A 19,839-nucleotide genomic window follows, 5' to 3' on the forward strand; every position below is an offset into this window, starting at 1 on the left:
AAAAGAAGCCCTGTACCCCATTAGCAGTTATTTCCCATTCCATTTCTGCTTCCCCCAAGTCCCTGGCGATACTAATCTAATTTCTGTCATGGATTTGCCTGTTCTGGACATTTCATATAAATGGAATCATACAATATGAGGAACAGAATGGCAGGTAATTCTGTTTAACTTTTTGAGGAACTACTAAAGTGTTCTCCACCGAAGCTGTAGGAGGGCTCCAATTTACCCACATCCTTTCCAACACTTGATATTATCCTGCTTTTAAATATATATATATTTTTTTATTGATTTCAGAGAGGAAGGGAGAGGGAGAGAGAGATAGAAACATCAATGTTGAAAGAGAATCAGCAATTGGCTGCCTCCTGCATACCCCCTACTGGGGATTGAGTCAGCAACCCACACTTGCTCAACACTCAACCACTGAGCCACACCAACGGGGATCAATATAGTTTTGATTTGCATTTTCCTCATGACTTATGATGTTGAGCTCTTTTTTCATGTGGTTGTTCACCATTTGCACATCTTCTTTAGAGAAATGTCTGTTCAAATTCTTTGCCCATTTTTAATTGGGTTATTTGTCTTTCTATTGTTGAGTTCTAAGAGTTCTTTGTATATCCTGGATGCTAGACTCTTATAGATATGTGATTTGCAAGTATTTTTTCTTATTTGTGGGTTGCCTTTTCATTTTCTTTAGAGTTACATTTGAAGCACAAAAGTTTTTCATTTTAACAAAGCTCAATTTATTTACATTTTCTTTGATTGCTTATGTTTTAGGTATCATATTTAAGAAACCATTGCCTAATGCAAGGTCACAAAGATTTATGCCTAAGTTTTCTTTTTTAAAAAATATATTTTACTGATTTTTTACAGAGAGGAAGGGAGAGGGACAGAGAGCTAGAAACATCGATGAGAGAGAAACATCGGCCAGCTGCCTCCTGCACACCCCCTACCGGGGATGTGCCCGCAACCAATGTACATGCCCTTGACCAGAATCGAACCTGGGACCTTTCAGTCTGCAGACCTACGCTCTATCCACTGAGCCAAACCGGTTTCGGCTATGCCTAAGTTTTCTTATATAAGTTTTATAGTTTTAGGTCTTATATTTAGGTCTTTGATTCATTTTTAAAATTTTTATTTTTTATATAAGTTTATTTTCTTAAAAAAATTTAAAATATATTTTTATTGATTTCAGAGAGGAAGGAGAAACATCAATGATGAGAAAGAATCATTGATCGGCTGCATGCCTCCTACTGGGGACTGAGCCCACAAGTGGGGCCTGTGCCCTGAATCAAACTATGACCTCCTCACCACTGAGCCAGACTGGCTAGGCCTTTGATTAATTTTGAGTTAATTTTTGAATCTGGTGTGAGTAGGGGATCCAAATTCATTCTTTCGTTTATGGATAAGCTGTCCCAGCACCATTTGTTGAAAAGACTATTTTTTCTCCATTGGCTTGTCTTGACATACTTGTCAAAAATCAATTGCCCACATATATTATTTCTGACTCTCGATTCTATTTTATTGATCTATATATCTTTTTTTATGCCAGTACCACACACTCTTGATTACTGTAGATATGTAGTAAGCTTTTAAATTGGGATGTGTGAGTCCTCCAACTGTGTTCTTGTTTTTCAAGACTGTTGTAGCCTGTCAGTGGCTCAGTTGGCTGGGCTTAGTCCCATGCACCAGGAGGTTGCTGGTTAGATTTCATCATAGCACATGCCCGGGTTGTGGGCTTGATCCCCAGTTGGAGGCATGCAGGAGGCAGCCAATTAATGTTTCTCGTCAATGTTTCTATCTCTCTCTTCCTCTCCCTTCCTATCTCTGAAATCAATAAAAACATTAAAAAATAAGATTGTTGTAACCATTCTGGGTCTCTAGAATTTCCACATGAATTTTAGGATTAGTTTTTCAATTTCTGCAAAGAAGCAAGATGGGATTCTGATAGGGATTGCATGAAATCTGTAGATCAATTGGGGGAGTATTGCCATCTTAACACTATAAACTTGTTTATCTGTAAACATGTGATGTCTTTCCATTTATTTAGGTCTCCTTTAATTTCTTTCAGCAATGTTTTGTAGTTTTCAGTGTATAACTCTTGCCCACCTTTTGTTCAATTTATTACTAATTGTTTTATTGTTTTTGATGCTATTGTAAATGGAATTGTTTTCTCAATTTCACTTTTGGATTATTCATTGCTAATGTATAGAAATATGATTAAGTTTTGTGTGATCTTAAATCCTGTAACCTTGGTGAGTTCATATGTGTATATACAGTATGTATATACATGTACATGTATATGTATATGGTATATATCATGGTTTTGTTGTAGGTTCCTTAAGATTTTCTGTGTACAAAAATGTCATCTGCAAATAGAGATAGTTTTACTTCTTTTTTCCAATATGAATGACTTTTCTTTTTTTTCTTACCTAATTGCCTTGACTAGAACCTCCAGTACAACGTTGAATAGAAGTGGTGAGAGGAAGCATCCTGGACTTGTTCCTGATCTTTGGGAGAAAGCTTTCTGACTTTCACCATTAAGTATGAGGTTAGCTGTAGGCTTTTTATAGATGCCCTTTGTCGGGTTGAGGAAGTTATCTTATATTCCTAGTTTGTTGAGTGTTTTTATCATGAAAGGGTGTTGAATTTTATAAAAAAAAAAATTTCTGCATCTATTAAGATTATGTAGTTTTTATACCTTATTCTATTAATCTGGTGTATTTACCTTGATTGATTTTTATATTTTGAACCAATCTTGCATTCCTGTTTATATTGTATAATCCTTTTATATGTTACTGAATTCTATTTACTAGTGTTTTATTGAAAACTAGAGGCCCGGTGCATGAAATTCGGACACGGTGGGGGTGGTGTCCCTCAGCCTGACCTGCACCCTCTCCAATACGGGAGCCCTCAGAGGATGTCCTACTGATGGCTTAGGCCTGCTCCCTGGGGTTCTCTGCTCTCTCTGGGGCCTGCCTGCTGCACACCACGGTGACTGGGTTGTGCCTGCGGGCCGCACTTGCCTGATCCCCGGTCACTGCAGCGATGGCCAAGTAGGACATGCTGGGAGCTGCCTGCAGGCTGCGCTTGCCTGCTCCTGGGTCACTGCAGTGATGGGCAAACAGGCCATGCTGGGAGCTGCCTCCTCCCTGCTGTCAGTCTCCAAGGAGGTGATGAGGTTAATTTGCATACTCACTCCTGATTGGCTGGTGGGCATCATGACGTGATGGTCAATTTGCATATTTCTCTTTTATTAGTGTAGATTTTTGCATTTATATTCATGAGATATTGGTCTGTAGTTTTCTTTTCTTGTTATGTCTTTGTCTGGTTTTAATATCAGGTCAGTGCTGGCCTCATGAGATTATTCCCTTTTATTACTGAGGAGTAGTTCATGGAATGGATATACCATGGTTTGTTAAACAATTCATCTGCTGATGGACATTTGGATTGTTTCTAGTTTTTCCCCTATTACAGCAAATCTGGAATTTACAAAATCATATTCTTCTTTCTAAGCACAAACACGTGAAAGAGTTTCTCCAGGGGTGGGGGATATCAGTTCATCTATCCATCCATCTACCCACCCAACTATCCATCTACCCACCCAGCTAAACATTCATTCATCCACCATCTGCTGCCCACCTCTCCCTCCCTGCCTCCCTTCCTTCCCTCTCTCCCTGCCTCCCTCCTTCCCTCCCTCCCTCTCTCCCTCCCTCCCTCCCTCCCTCCCTCCCTCCTTCCCTCCCTCCCTCCCTCCCTCCCTCCCTCCCTCCCTCCCTCCCTTCCTTCCTTCCTTCCTTCCTTCCTTCCTTCCTTCCTTCCTTCCTTCCTTCCTTCCTTCCTTCCTTCTATAAATCATCTATCTCCAGGCATATAACATCTGGATTCAAAGTAAGCTGTCTTTTAAAAATAGGCAGGAAACCTGCTACAGCTTTTGGCAAAGCCTTTCATGTGCAGAAGCACACATCCTTACACATCCTCTCTTCCCAGCATTTTTGGGGCTCCCTGAGGGTTCACTCATCTGGGTGGGGACTGTTTATTTTTTTGTGCTGTTTTATATATTTTTTTAATTCTACCCTCCCCTCCCAACCCCCATGCTTGTCTCCAAGACCTGAAACTGACAGCCACCCTCAGTCAGTCAGTGTGGTGGCCGTGGGGCTGCTGTCGCACTGGAATGGAACCCGTCAGCCACAGCATGGGTGGGGACTGTTTAGACACCAGAGTCCACAAGACTAGGGACTCCCTCACCTCAAATAGACTCTCATACATGCTCCTTCATCCATCACTCGTTCATTCAAGAAGCCATACTCTTCCCTTCCCTCTATGCCTACCTCATGTGCTGGTTCTTCCCCTTGCTTCTGAACTCTAAATGTCTCTAGACCTCTTCTCTAGCTGACATTTTCTCTCTTGGGGAACTCATCCAGTCTGTCACACGTGGCTCCCTCTTCCTCCTCACTAGTCTCCTGCTGTTACCCCCACACACACCGGGCACCTTCATGCTTTAGGGCCTTTGCACGGGCTTTTCTCTGCCTGGTATGCTCTTCTTCCAGCCATCAGTGCAGCTTGCCCCTCATCTCTGCAGGTCTGTGCTCAAATGTCTCCTTAGTGAGCTTTCCCCTGACCAGCCTACTACACATTGGAAACTGCCACAGTGATGCTTATCTGAGGTCCCTTTTTTCCATGTTTTCTTTTCCTCCAAAGTATTTATCATCCTATAACATACTTAGTATTTTCCTTGCTTAATTTTATGTATTTTGTATCTCTCCCACTAGAACGGTAGCTCTACAACAAAGGTTTGCTTATCTCTTCTGTTCAATGCTCTCTCTCCAAAGCCTGGAACAGGGCCAAGCACACGGAGGTGCTCAATATATGTCAGGAGCTGAGCCTCAACTGAGATGAGTTCGGACTTGCTAGATCCAAAGATAGAAAGTTCCACATCCCCTGGCGGTGAGATCAGATAAGGCACACCAAGAGGAGGTAGTATCTGGGATGCTCCTTGAAGGTCCCATCATAGAGATCGTGGGGTTCAGTGAGGCTTCTGAGGTGGAAACATCAGGCATCACCTGGAAGGAGTGAGATGAGTCTAAAAGGATAAAAAAAGATGGGTTCATGGGCAAGAAGAAATCTGTCGGAGACCTTGAATCCCAAGGGCCTGACCCTGGATTTGGTTGTCAGAGATGTCATACCCTAGTCTCTGATCCCCAAACAGCTCAGAGACCTTATGCGCTAGACAAACACCCATATGTAAGGCCGAGACAATAATAACAAAGAGCTTATATTAATTGAGAGGTTATTCATTTAGTGGGGCAGCTTGGAAGGAGAACATTCAGTCATGTAGGTTTGGTCCCAAACCCATCTCAGGTTCCCCAGCAGGATGTGTGAAGTGCCTAAGTCATCAGTTCTTGGAGGCCTCCGGGTCTGGTGAGGGTCTTGGGGAAGAAAACGGGCAACACTCCAGGGAACAAAATGGAGGAGGGCGAGCTTCAATCATGGGGAAATATAGTTGGACACCTCAATCAGGTTTCCGTCAGGGTCTCGGAAGTAGATGGACAGAATGGGCCCTTTTGCCCCAGTTCTGGGAACTGGACCCTCCTCAATAGGGACATCACAAGCCTGAAGTAGGAAGAAAAGACAAAAGTCATTCATTCTATTCCATGTGTGAGACCAAAATTTAATTCTTTATAGTGGCCTAGAAGACCCCTGTATCTTTCTTTAAAAAAAAAAAATATATATATATATATATATATATATATATATATATATATATATATATATATATATTTTATTGATTGTTTACAGAGAGGAAGGGAGAGGGATAGAGAGTCAGAAACATCGATCAGCTGCCTCCTGCATACCTCCTACTGGGGATGTGCCCGCAACCAAGGTACATGCCCTTGACCCGAATCGAACCTGGGACCCTTCACTCCGCAGGCTGATGCTCTATCCACTGAGCCAAACCGGTTGGCATACCCCTGTATCTTTCTGACCTCATCTACCATTCTCCCCTCCCTCGCTCTGCTCCAGCCACATTCCAGCTCTATGGCCTTGGGCAGATAAATGCTCTGTACCTCAGTTTCCTCATCTGTGAAATGGGGATGATGATAATAATGTCTAGTATTATTTAGTAAGTGGTAGAGTCAGAATTTAAACCCAGGCAGTCTAGGCCAAAGTTCATACTCTTTACCCCTATGCTTTCTCTACTTTACTTTCAAACAAAACTTTTTCACTGATATTTTCCCAAAAAGAGTCCAGGATATTTGCACAGAATACATTTAAGACCTTGATCTGTTATCCCCAACAGGAGAACCAATGCCCCTTTTACATGAAATAATTTTAAGTGTTACAGGGACACCAACATTAAATAATAGCAAATTACAAATGATTCCTTCTTCAGTCCTTTTGATTAGAGCAAGAAGAAAGACTCTGCTGGATGCTAACAAGTCCTTAGCACCTCCTTAGCCACTTGCCAGATCTCCATTTGGAATGTCAGGCCTGGAGCGTTCAGGGGATGGAAACAGATAGAATGGAATGACATTGTGATGCTTTCATAACTATTTGTTTTTACAGTTACCTTCCTTTTGTGCCAAGATATAATGAGTTTTTCATTTATTTGGTTGAACATTTTCTTTTTATATAAATGTATTTATAGAAAGATAATTTAGGTATACTTTTTTACAAGGGTAATGTAAAGTTTCCTTTAAAAATGCATTTGTTTAAGTGAAAAAAACATGTCAATAAAAATAACGAGTAAACAATTGTGCGCAGGCATTATCTGGATTCAAGGAAACATCTTATGCCTGAAGTTTGAGGAAGACCTCCCTGGGTCATGCTTCTGTTTTCCCTGCATCTGCAGCAGCTTTCTCGAAAAGAATGGAAGTCTGACTCACCTTGAGGTGCTGGACCATTTCATTCAAAGGTACCTCTGTGATCAGACATATGTCCAGAGAGCCAGGAACTGGGTGAGCAGCTTTGGGTTCAAATTCTTTTCCCACTTCATGAAGGTTAAATTTCTGGTCTCCAAAACACAATGCTTTCCTGTCTCCCTATTGGGGGAGAGAAAACAACCTAGAGTTACACCACCAAGGTGAGTGAGGCAAAGACCCTTTACCTACTCCAACAAGGTTTAAAAAATGTATAACAGGGCCCAGCTGGCATGGCTCAGTGGTTGAGTATCAACCTATGAATTAGGAGGTCACGGTTCGATTCCCACTGTCAACTGATGATTTTCTCTCATTATTGATGTTTCCCCCATTATTGATGTTTCTTTTCCTCTCTGAAATCAATAAAATACATTTTTTAAATGTAGAAAAGGGCTATTTAATGAAAAAAAAACACAACAACAACCCTGTGCCCCACCCCAGTCTCATTCCCTACAGTGAAAACAGAAGCATGACCCAGGGAAGTCTTACTCAAACTTCAGGCATGAGGTTTCCTCAAATCCAGGCTTTTAACGTGTGTGTGTGTTTATTTCTTCTGGAAATTATTTCCTTATCTCCAAATGTGTTTATACTATCCATCACAGAAACAGCAGTTTGTCAACTTAATATAAATTTTCCCTTTTTTCTTATAAACACAACCCAAATTATATCAGCAGAGGTTGTGTGTGGGGCTTCTGGGAACCTCCAAGCCTCACAGAGCTGGAACTTTTTGCCCATTCACTTCCTCCTTCTTCCCAGCCAAGGCCCAAGCCCTGACTGCCTGCCTCTCCAGTGGTTGTTAAATGAGAGAAAAAGAAAATTCTGTCTTCTTTACCCACTGTTAGTTGGGTTTTCTCCTATGTGCCTCTAGACACAGTCCCTAACTGACACGTCACTATTTCTTGATTTAACAACTTTAGACATCTCTGTCCTCTCCCTATGATACATGAGAATTTAGCTCATCCACATTACTACCCCTCCCAATAGAATTCTATCATTTTGTTTCTGTGATAATTTATTTTTTATTTTTTAAATTTAAATTATTTATTGTTGAAAGTATTACATATGTCTCCTTTTCCCCCCATTGACCTCTCCGCCGACACTCTTGCCCCCAGCACATGCCCTCATCTCCCTACTGTCTGTGTCCATTGGTTATGCTTATCTGCATGCATGCAAGTCCTTTGGTTGATCACTTAGCCCCTCTCCCACCCTCCCCTGCCTTCCCTCTGAGGTTCAATGGTCGATTCCTTGATAATTTTTAAATAACCCATTTGTACCTGTATGTTTTGATAGATGAACTACAGCTAGTATCCCATTGACCCTACTATTCTTTTCTTCATGTCTCCTCCCTCTCCTGTGCCTTTCAACCTTTGCCATTCTTTTTTTTTTTCCTTTTGTTTTTGTTAATCCTCACCTGAGGATATTTTTTCCATTGATTTTTATAGAAAGTAGAAGGAAGGGAGGGAGGGAGGGGGAGAGAGAGAAACATCGATATGAGAGAGACACATCAATTGGTGGCTTTCTACATGTGCCTCAACTGGGGCCAGGGATTGAACCTGCAACCCAGGTACATACCCTTGACCGGGAATCAAACCTGTGACCCTTCGGTGCATGGACTGACACTCTAACCACTGAGCAATACCAACCAGGGCAACCTCTCCCATTTCTTATATCATTTTTATGTTTTTTTCTTTTATATCATCAGTAGAGGCCCGGTGCATGACATTTGTGCACTTGCGGCAGGAGGGTCCCTCAGCTTGGCCTGTGCCCTTTCGCAGTCCAGGAGCCCTTGGGGAATGTCCAACTGACAGCTTAGGTCTGCCGCAGGGAGCGGGCCTAAGCCGGCAGTCGGACATCCTTAGCACTGCTGTAGAGGTGGGAGAGGCTCCTGCCACTGCCGCTGCGCTCACCAGCCGTGAGCCCGGCTTCTGGCTGAGTGGCACTCCCCCTGTGGAAGCATACTGACCACCAGGGGGCAGCTCCTGCATTGAGCATCTGCCCCCTGGTGGTCAGTGTGCATCATAGTGACCAGTCATTCTGCCATTCGGTTGATTTGCATATTACCCTTTTATTATATAGGATGATTGATACCACATCTACTCTATCAGAAAATAACTTTATTTCACTTTTACATTTGAATGATAGTCTGGTTGAGTATAGAATTCAAGGTTGCAAGTTATTTTCCAATAGCCTCTTAAATAGGTGGCTTTGTTTTCTTCCTGAATCTGGTGTTGCTGATAAGTCTGATATTAATCTGTTTTTCATTCTTTTGTGATGATACATCCACCCTACATTCTTGCAGCTTTTAGGACTTGGTTTGATCCTAGATGTACTGAAATTGTATTCCACTGTGTCCATGTATAGAGAGTTGAGGCATCATATGCTTCATTATTACTATTGGCCCATGCAAGGCCCCTCTGTAGTTTTCTTTATGCATTTATTCTTTTTATCTCCATTCTCTTAGTCAACCATTATAATGTGTTTGATGTTTGGTTTTAATAAGTTATTGTAAAAGCTGTATTATTGTTCTGTGTGCGTATAAGTGGTACTATGCTGTAGACCTGATCCTGTTTCTTCGTTTTTAACTCCATGATCTTTTTTAGAACTGTCCACCTTGATAGTCTGTTTTGCATAATTCTATTTTGATGCATAGTATTTCATGTTAAGTTTAAATGTTTTATCCTTTTTGCCATTATATGGGCTCTTTCAATTTAAGAGATAATATTTTTTGCTTTCTCTGCATTTACCACTTTTGCAATTATTTAGAATGCTCAAGGATAATACAGTATCCAACCTCTGGAAACCTCCTGTTTTCCTGGGAGCTCTCTTTCTTGGGAACTTTCTTTCTCCTGTTTCAAATTGGACTGATTATCTTCTAGGTATCTTTCTGGGTGCTGGGGCTGACCAGCAGACCCTGAGCGATGGATTAACCCTTTTAACCCTCGCTTGCTTTTTTCTCGATTCCTTTATTCTAATGCTAACCGTGTCGAGTCACACTCGACATTCGAGTGCAAAAGGTTAATGATTACTCTGACACACGTTTCTGTGAAAGAGAGGGCTAAGGGACTGCCTGGCTAAAGGAACCGGACAGTCCCATTCACCTGCCTCCTTAGGCTTTTATTGGAGCAACAGCTTGAACTAAAATTAACATCTAGATCAGTGGTTCTCAACCTTTCTAATGCCGCGACCCTTTAATACAGTTCCTCATGTTGTGGTGACCCCCAACCATAACATTATTTTCGTTGCTACTTCATAACTGTAATTTTGCTACTGTTATGAATCGTAATGTAAATATCTGTGTTTTCCCATGGTCTTAGGTGACCCTGCTAGCCCACAGGTTGAGAACTGCTGCTATAGAGCCTAAGACCATCGGAAAACACGGTTATTTACATTACGATTCATAACTAGCAAAATTACAGTTATGAAGTAGCAACAAAAATAATTTTATGGTTGGGGGTCACCACAGCATGAGGAACTGTATTAAAGGGTCGCGGCATTAGAAAGGTTGAGAACCATAGCTCTAGATACTATCAGCAGGGCAAGCATCCTTGAGAATACACATGCATCTGTAGTGTCCTTTAAGCAAGGATGTTTTGAAGTCTAAACATTCCAGTAAAATACCCGGGGGCTCAGAGTTGTTTGGAAAAGTCAAAGCAGGATCTGTGCCTAGAGGCCTCTGACCTTTCAGAGAATCCTCCTAGCAGACTTTCCAACTAAGTCCCGTGCTTCCCCACATCTGGGATCTTCTCCTTGGGATCCACTGTATCCTGGCTTTGATATCTTCCTTACTCCTGGCTTCATCACTCATTTTGATGTAGCATAATTTCAATTTTCAAAGTAAGTGGGCAAAATTTCCAAGTTCTTTTAGTCTAAGAATGATTTATTCTACCCTCATCTTGATTAATAGTTTAGTTAAACATAGAATTCTAGGTTGAAAATTTTCTCTAAAAATCTTGTATTGTCTTCTAGTCTCTGATGCGAATTTTAGGAAATCTGACATCTGCATATCTTTTTCCTTTGTAGTTGAACTACTTTTCTTTTTAACCTCTCTGAAATTTCCTAGGATTTTCATTTTCACTTTGATGTTCTATAATTTCATAAGCACATCTAAGTATCAATGTACTGGATATTCAGCTAACCCTTTCCATGTAAGGACTGGAAATTCTCTTGAATTATTTCTATGGTAATTTCCTCCCCTCCATTTCTCCATTCTCTCTCTGGAAGTTCCACTATTCAGAATTTGGAATCTCCTTCACTGATCCTTTAAATTTTCCTCACAGATTTGTTGTGGGTTTTTTAAAGTATTATCATCAACTCTTACTCCACCTACAATTTGGCATTTGTGTAAATAATTACCTTGAGCCCTAGCTGGTTTGGCTCAGCGGATAGAACATTGGTCTGTGGACTAAAGGATCCCAGGTTTGATTTCAGTCAAGGGCACATGCCCAGGTTGCAGGCTCAATCCCCAGTAGGGGACACGCAGGAGGCAGCCAATCAATGATTCTCTCTCATCATTGATCTCTCTCTCTCTCTCCCTCTCCCTTCTTCTCTGAAATCAATAAAAATATATTTTAAAAAATAATAATTACCTTGAATGTTATGATCTCCATGCCCAGAATTTTGGAATAAAACATGGTGGTGTCTTTGATACTCTTTACTGTCATCACGATGTGGTCAAGTCTATGGATAAGACATGGGGAAGGGGTCTGACTGCTGTGCCTCCATGACTAAAAAAAAAAAAAAAATCAGAAGAGATCATATTGATGCTGGTCACACCCATTTCCTATTTCTTTCTCCTTACCTCCACTCGCCTCCCCAATGCTTATACTTCCTCCTCCCCCCTATTTCAAGGGGAAAGTCCTGAGAGGAAACTTGAGTAGTCTTATTGCCCATGTGTGGCTTCACAGGAGCCCATGTGTCTGCCATGACCACTCTCCACGGCTTTATTCTCTTTTTTCTTCCAGAGGGAGAGAGGTAAAGATGAGGGGAGTGGAGACCAAGATCAAACCCTCTCTTGTCTTCCCCAAACTGGAATTCATCTCTTTTGCAAGAAATGACAAGACCCACAGGAGGCCCAACGCGATGAGCACAAGCTCTCCATTGGTCAATTTCACACACACACACACACACACACACACACACCCTGCCATCTTTCCCCACTCCACAGCTATGATCACCGAGGACAAAATAAGAAGGGAGCATTTCAGATAAAATAAATGTTTCTGGGAAGGTGTGTTTACAAATCTACCTTGACACCCAGTAGGAGGGCATACCTCCTTCCCCCAACTCCCTGTCCTCTGCACATCTCCCACCAGATCTTTTTCTTGATTTGCATTCTTCAGTAATTTGTATATTTACGTTACATCTGCTACAGGATTGGAAGGTGCCTGTGGTCTGGCACCATAGGTTGCAGAGCATAGTGGTTAAAAGAACAGACTCTGGAGCCAGACTGACATTTAATTAATATTTATATGCCTTAGTTTCCCCTTCTGTAAAATGGGCATGGTTTTATACATACCTTAAAGGGCTGTGGTAAACATTTTAAAAATAGTTGTGTATTTAAGGGCTTAGAACAATTCCTGACAGGCAGCAAGTGCCAATAGAGTTAATGACCCCCAATCTCTATAAGCCTCATATATTGTTCTTGAACCCCAAGCCACATTGGCCTTTTACCTGTTCCTCATAAGGGCCATCCTTGTACCTTTGGTCTCAGGGCCTTTTGCACATGTTAATATCTGTCTTCTTAATCCTATATAATAAAAGCCTAATATGCAAATACCAGGTAGACCTAATGGTGGAATGACCAGTCTCTATGATGCACACTGACCACCAGGGGGCAGACGCTCAATGCAGGAGCTGCCCCCTGGTGGTCAGTGCGCTCCCACAGAGGGAGTGCTGCTCAGCCAGAAGTCGGGCTTATGGCTAGTGAGCACAGCGGTGGTGGCAGGAGCCTCTCTGCGGCAGCACTAAGGACCCCTTGGCAGACATCCCCTGAGGGGTCCCCGACTGTAAGAGGGTGCAGGCCGGGCTGAGGGACCCCTGCCCCCCAGTGCATGAATGTCGTGCACTGGGCCCCTAGTTAGGATATAAGCTTCATAAGGGTAGAGTTTTTTCTCTGTTCCTCACTGTATCTCAAACAACTAGCAGATGTTCAATAATATTCAGTTAGTGGATATCTACTACAACAATTAGGCCCAGTGCCTAGTACAAAGTCTGACTTCCCTTCCTTCCTTTCCCTTTTTTCCTTCCCATTTCATTCCATTCCACCAGATGTTATTTTATTCTGTTCCATTCCACAATGTTCAATTCCATTCAAGAGCTTACATTTTAAACAATTGATTTCACTGAGCCCCAGCTTTAAAAAATACTGTGTGTTCTCTTTTCATGAGTGGAGGAGCCATTAACAGAGTTGCCGAGTTCTGCTGTCCTCAAGGATACAGAATGTCCACAGGGACACAGAAGCAGTAAAATGAGAAAATGACTGACATGTTGTTGTTAATCCTCACCTGAGGATATTTTTCCCATTGATTTTTAGAGTGGAAAGGAGGGAGGGAAGAAGGGGGGAGAGAGAGAGAAATATTGATGTGAGAGAGACACATTGATTGGTTGTCTCCTGAGTGTGCCTCGACCAGGGCTGGGGATTGAACCTGAACCCATGTATGTGCCCTTGACCAGGAATTGAACCTGCGACCCTTCGGTGCATGTGCTGATACTCCAACCAGTGAGCAACACAAGCCAGAGCTCTTATTAACCTTTTAACATCTGTGGTATCTGTAATAGTACTCTCTTTTCATTCCTGATATTGGTAATTCATATTTTTTCTCTTAATTGCTTGAGAGAAAACAGAAATTACTAATATTTTGTTAATCTGTTCAAAGAGCCAACTTTTCTGATCTATACATTTAGTTTTTCTTAAGCACTGCTTAGCCACATCCCAAATTTTCTTTTTAAAAAATTTTTTTACTGACTTTTTTTTTAGAAAGAGAAGGGAGAGGGAGAGAAAGAAACACCAATGTGAGAGAGAAACGCTGATAGGTTGCCTCCCATACCCACCCAACCATGCGCACTCTGACCATGGATATGTACCCCGACTGGGAATTGAACCGGCTACCTTTCAGTGCATAGGATGACGGTCAATCTACTGAGCCACATTGGCCAGGGTACATTCCCAATTTTTATAGTCTTTGGAAATCTACTCAACCTATTCTTCTTCTTTTTCTTTTTTTTTTTTTACTGCCTCTTTTGTTGTTGTTGTTGTTGTTTTGGGTTTTTTTTATTACTTTATTGATTAAGGTATCACATATTTGTCATCAACACCCCCCCCCAATACTGCCTCTGTTTTTAACAAAATTTTATTTATTGATTTTAGAGAGAGAGAGAGGAAGGAGGGGAGAGAGAGAGATCGATTTGTTGTTCCACTTATTTATGCATTCATTGGTTGATGCTTGTATGTGCCCAGACTGGAAATCAAACCCACAACCTTGGCATATCTGGACGACTCTCTAACCAACTGAGCTACCTGGCCAGGACCCTCCCATTTTTTAATACCCTGCCAGGTTAGATTCACTCCCCAGATGCCGGTTTGTATATGGGAGACTCCATCTTTGTAAATTCAAGGATGAGCTGGTCTGCCTCCCTTAAGGAACAGGAGGGAGGCCACTGTGGCTTAGAATCCAAGGGTGAGTGAGGCATGAGCAGGAGGGGAAGGCAAGGGCCAGCTCATGAAGAAATAGCAATCACAAAAGGCTTAGTGTGCCTTGTTCTAAGCACCACATAAAATAAAATTTTTATTCCTCACAGTAACTCTACATGGATAATAGAGAGCTCAGACCATGATGCCCTCCCTCCTGCCTCCTTCACAGGAAAGGCTTTCTACAAAGTCCTCTTCAAGGTGTCAGGGGCTCCTGGAATTCCTATGGCAAACCTCAAGGTCAGTGGGGTTTCCCGGCCCCTCCCTACACTGGCCCATCCTAATGTCCTGGCTGAACTAGCTCCCCTGAGCCACCCCGAGGGAGCGGCTCTGCAGCTGGCCCTGAGCCCATCCCTGCACACATGTTGGTCACTGACCGTGTGTTAGAGCAGGACCTTTCTCTGTCCCTCTGCTGCCATCTGCTTGCCTTTGAAAGAGGAAGAAAGAGAGAGGACGAGGGGAAATGTATGCCCCCACACCAGGAGAGCCCACATAGAAGGGAAGCAGGTTACCAGGTCTGGGCTGGAAGGTCCCCAGCCTTGGTGACAACACCTGTGCCCTAGGACCCCAAGGACCGTCCCGTTCACCTGCTTCTCCGAAGTCCTGCCCCACATCCTGGCTGGCAGCCTGGAGGGCAGACGGCCCAGCATGGCAGGCCAAGTGTCCTTGCCCTGGGACCTCCAGACAACCCTCTGGCTCAGCGCCTGGAGATCAAGGGGCAGGAAGGGGAGGGCCACCGGCTGAGGACTGCTAGTGGTGAGAGAGGTAGGCGGTGCAAGTACAAGGACTCTGACATAAAACTCAGGGTCTTGAAAGCAAAAGCTTAAGGTGTGTCTTTGCTCAGGCCAACACTACCAAGTACTATAGTCTGGCTGGCTTAAAAAACAAAATCTATTTTCTCACAATTTTGGAGGCCTGAAGTCCAAGACCAGGTTGTCAGTATGGTCAGGGTCTGGTGACAGCTCTCCACCTGGGTTGTAGATGGCCACCTTCTTGCCGTGTCCTCACATGGCAGAGAGAAAGAGCAAGTTTTCTGGTCTCTTCTTATCAGGGCACTAATCCCATCATGAGGACCCCACCCTCATCACTTCATCTAATCACCTCCCAAAGGCCCCACATTCTAATACCATCACACTGGGGGTTAAGGCTTCAACATATGGATTTGAGGGGTTGCAAACATTCAGTTTGTGAATAACAGGTGTACATGTGTAAGGGATTACTTTGTAATACAGAAAAGCCACCTATCTTGAAGTAGTGGGGGACATTATTCTAGGGTGTGAGGCCTCTGATCTCTTTAATGGTATGTTTACATAGTGTGAGATCTTTGATCTGTTTGGAAGTCTGTGTCCAGGGTGTGAAGTTAGGAGCTGAGTTAGTATGACCACCATGACTTATTATGGGTCTGTTTACTGGCTCCCCAAACTAGTAAATGTTTTGTGCCCCAGGGTGCAATGTTCCTGAATTCTTTTAGGGTGTGAGCTCTGGGGTCTTCTTCATCCCCAACCATCCCTCACTCTACCCTCACCCTCCAATGCTAAAAGGCATGGAACGTTAATCAACCCTATTACATTTGCCTTACCCTGAGCTAGCCTCCCTCTCTCTTGCGGGTCACCTGTCCAGCCTGGGGAATGTGAGTTTGAGATTCTTGTTCTTAGACATACCCTAGATACCTACCCCGTATACACTCTGTGCTCTGGATATTGTTTTGAGTATATGCTTTTCCTTTATAAAGAGTTATACAGCCCCGCCGGTGTGGCTCAGTGGTTGAGTGTCAACCTATGAACCAGGAGTTCATGGTTCAACTCCCAGTCAGGGCACATGCCCAGGTTGCGGGCTCGATCCCCAGCGTGGGGTGTGCAGGAGGCAGCCGATCAATGATTCTCTCTCATCATTAATGTTTCTATCTCTCTATCCCTCTCCCTTCCTCTCTGAAATAAGTAAATATATATTTTTTAAAAATTTTAAAAGAGCTATACAAATAATATGTGAACCTAGTTTTGTTTAAAAGGATCCAACAATACATCAATATATGGAATACATCAATATATGGACTACACAGGTCATCCCCAGCTTCACCCTGCAAAAATGACCACTGGGATTAGTTTCTGGTGTTTCCTTACACACACACACACACACACACACACACACACACACACACACACAGTCACCATAACCAGCTCCCACCTGCTTTTGCTTGTCAACACTGCCACCCCTCACAGGTAAACACAGGTCCCAGTTATTCTGTATCACATGTGGCTGGTGCTCTGTGGTATAACACGAACTCCCACCATCATCTTACTCTCCAACAGCCATTGGCCACAAATGGACAATTACAAGGTTTTCCCAGTTGCCTGTGCCTACCAGCCTTGTGCGCACAGCTCTGGGCATGTGTGTCGGTGTTAGAAGTGGAATTGCTGGGTCAAAGGGTTCATTCATTCAACAAACACTGTGTGTGTGCTGTGTACCGAGCCTTGTTCTAGGTGCTGGGGAGACATCAGAGAACAAGATAGACAAATGTTCCTGCCCACATGAAGCTGATATTCTGGTCGGGGAGGAGAAGGGGTTCAATTTTTATTTAGACGTTTCACAAGGTCCTGGAAGGGTTTTACTTAATGGTTTCTTCCCCACTACTCTCTGCAATGCGGGGTCTGCAGCAGGAGGCTGCTGCTGTGGCTTTCTTTCTCTACAAGATCTGCAGTGACTGTGGCTGGGACAGTCTATTTGGGGATGTGGGACACATTGTGTGCATGTGTGTGTGCACGTGCATGTGTGTGTGCGCGTGGTTAGGGAGAGGGATATAGAAATTGAATGGTCAACTGGGGAAAGTAAAGGGAAATAGGAAGAGACCACTTAATGGTATGGGAGGGAGTTAGGGACAAAATGATCCACTGAATTAGGCATGAACCGCCTCTCCCAGGCCACACCCACAGGGGGTATCGGGAGCAGCAGCACTGAGGAATAAATACGCTACTATCTTGGAACATACCACTGTGCAATTGTTGTGTGGACACGCCTAGGCCACATGGACTGGGGTGTGGACACCCTTGAGGTCATAGAGACAGAGTGTGGATAATCCTGGAGTCACACTGAGTGGGGTGTGAACACTCCTATGGCCACATAGACAGGGGTGTGGACATCATATATGGTAACACAGAAAGGGGTGTGGACAGTCTTGGGTTACTCAGATGGGGCTCGGGGAATTCTAGAAGTCACACACACTGGAGAGTGGACACTCCTGGACTCACACACACTGGAGACTAGACACTGTTGGGATCACCCAGAGTGGGGTCAGGTTGACTAGCATGTCAACAGTACTGGAGTCAAAGAAACTGGTGTGTGGGAAGTCCTGGGGTCAAACCGATTTGCACATGGACACATCTGGGGTCACACACACACTAGGGGGTGGACACTCCCAAGTCACCCAGACTGGTTGGCAGACATTCATAGGATTACACATACTGGGTTGTGGGCATCCTAGGGGTCAGACAGCCTGGGTTGTGATGCCCCTGGGTTGTGGAAGCCCATGAAGTAGCACAGATTGAAGTGTGGAGCCTCTTGGGGTCATTCAGACTGGGATGTGGGCCCTTCTGGGCTCAGACCACCTAAGGTGTGGGCAACTGTGAGGTCACACAGAATGGGTGTGCACAGACATGGAGTCACGAAGCTGGGGGTTTGGACACTCCTGGAGTCACTCAGGCTAGAGTGTGGATAGACATGAGGTCACTCAGGGATGTGAACACTCCAAGGGTCACACAAACTGGAGCGTCAACATTCCTGGAGTCTCCAGAAGGAGTTTGAGACACTCTCGAAGTTAAAACACACTGAGGATTGGACACCTCCTGAATCACATGTGTTGTAGACTGGACATTTCCTCATGTCACACAGACTGGGGTGTAAGCATCCATGGCGTTACACAGAGGAGGGGACACTCTTGGGGCCAGAGTGACTGAGGTGGAGACAGACCAATGGTCACACAGACTGTGTTGTGGACATTCCTGTGGTCTCAGTGAAAGGAGTGTGGACATTCTTGTGGTCAAAGACATGATGAGTTGACACCCCTGGGGTCAGACATTGAGGCAAGGACACTCGTGTGGTCACACAGAGTAGCTGATGGACACTCCTCCACATAGACTTGGAAGTGGACACTGCTGAGATCAGAGACGGTGGTGTGGTTGGCCCTGGGGTCACACAAATGGGTATGTGGTCACAGACACTGGGAAGTCAACACTCCTGGGGTCACTCACATGATGGTTTGGACACTCCTGATCATATGGCCTGGGGCGTGGATGCTGCTGGTGCGACAGATCAGGTTTTGGATACTCCTAGGATCACACACTGTGATGGGGACATTTCTGGCTTCACACACGGGTGCACACGCTCATGATGTCACACAGACTGGGGAGAAAGTGATGCTGGAGGTGTGTATTGGAGACCAGGAATGAAGAAGGAAAAGTTCAAATACCACCTGTTAAAGTAGTTAGACAAGGAGCCATTAGACTGAGGTGGCTCTGATGCCTTGCTGTCCTGCATAAGCAAACTGAAAACCAAGCCAGAGTCAATGCATTTGTAACGGAGAAATGGAAATTAATGAAAAACCAATGACAAACATCCAACTAGGCCTTCCCAAATAAGACAGCCCTAAGCTCTAACCAGTCAAATGATCACCTCGTTTTGCTTCCACATATGCTCTCTAAAAGCCTTGTCCCATGCCCGGCTGGTGTGGCTCAGTGATTGAGCATTGACCTAAGAACCAAGAGGTCACAGTTCAATTCCCAGCCAGGGCACATGCCTGGGTTGTGGGCTCAATCCTCAGTGTGGGGCGTACAGGAGGCAGCTGATCAATGATTCTCTCATCATTGATGTTTCTATCTCCCTCCCTCTCCTTTTCTCTCTGAAATCAATAAAAATATATAGTAAAAAATAAAAAATATATATTTTAAAAAGCCCTGCCCCAGCTTCTGTCATGAAATGCTCATACCCACTCCTGGGTGATGCCCAATTTGAATCATTTGTTCAAATCCACTAACAGCATGTCTTTTAGACAGTCCCTCCAACCGGCACACGTGTGTCACCATTATGTTTGTGTCTAGACCTCTGAATTGTTTTGTGGTTTATGTCAAGTGTGTCTGCCCTGGCCCGTGTGTTCAAAGGTTAGAGCATATTCCCGGTTAAGGGCCCATGCCTGAATTGCAGGCAGGTTCGATCCCAGACCCAGGGGCCCATGCAGGAGGCAAC

General features: G+C 43.9%; 1 protein-coding gene across 1 annotated transcript; it reads right to left on the bottom strand.

Annotated features, from left to right (window-relative positions):
- Positions 1–5,022: 5,022 nt before the first annotated feature.
- GLOD5 (glyoxalase domain containing 5) lies at positions 5,023–15,254 on the bottom strand (the record flags this gene model as incomplete). The annotated part of the gene is made up of 4 exons (XM_079764977.1): positions 5,023–5,610; positions 6,885–7,040; positions 11,504–11,641; positions 15,192–15,254. 4 exons carry the CDS (start codon positions 15,252–15,254, stop codon positions 5,485–5,487), a joined length of 483 nt encoding a protein of 160 aa, XP_079621103.1. The 3' UTR covers positions 5,023–5,484.
- Between the last annotated feature and the right edge of the window lie 4,585 nt (positions 15,255–19,839).

Source organism: Cnephaeus nilssonii (assembly GCF_951640355.1).
Source record: "Cnephaeus nilssonii genome assembly, chromosome: X".
Lineage (NCBI taxonomy): Eukaryota > Metazoa > Chordata > Mammalia > Chiroptera > Vespertilionidae > Cnephaeus > Cnephaeus nilssonii.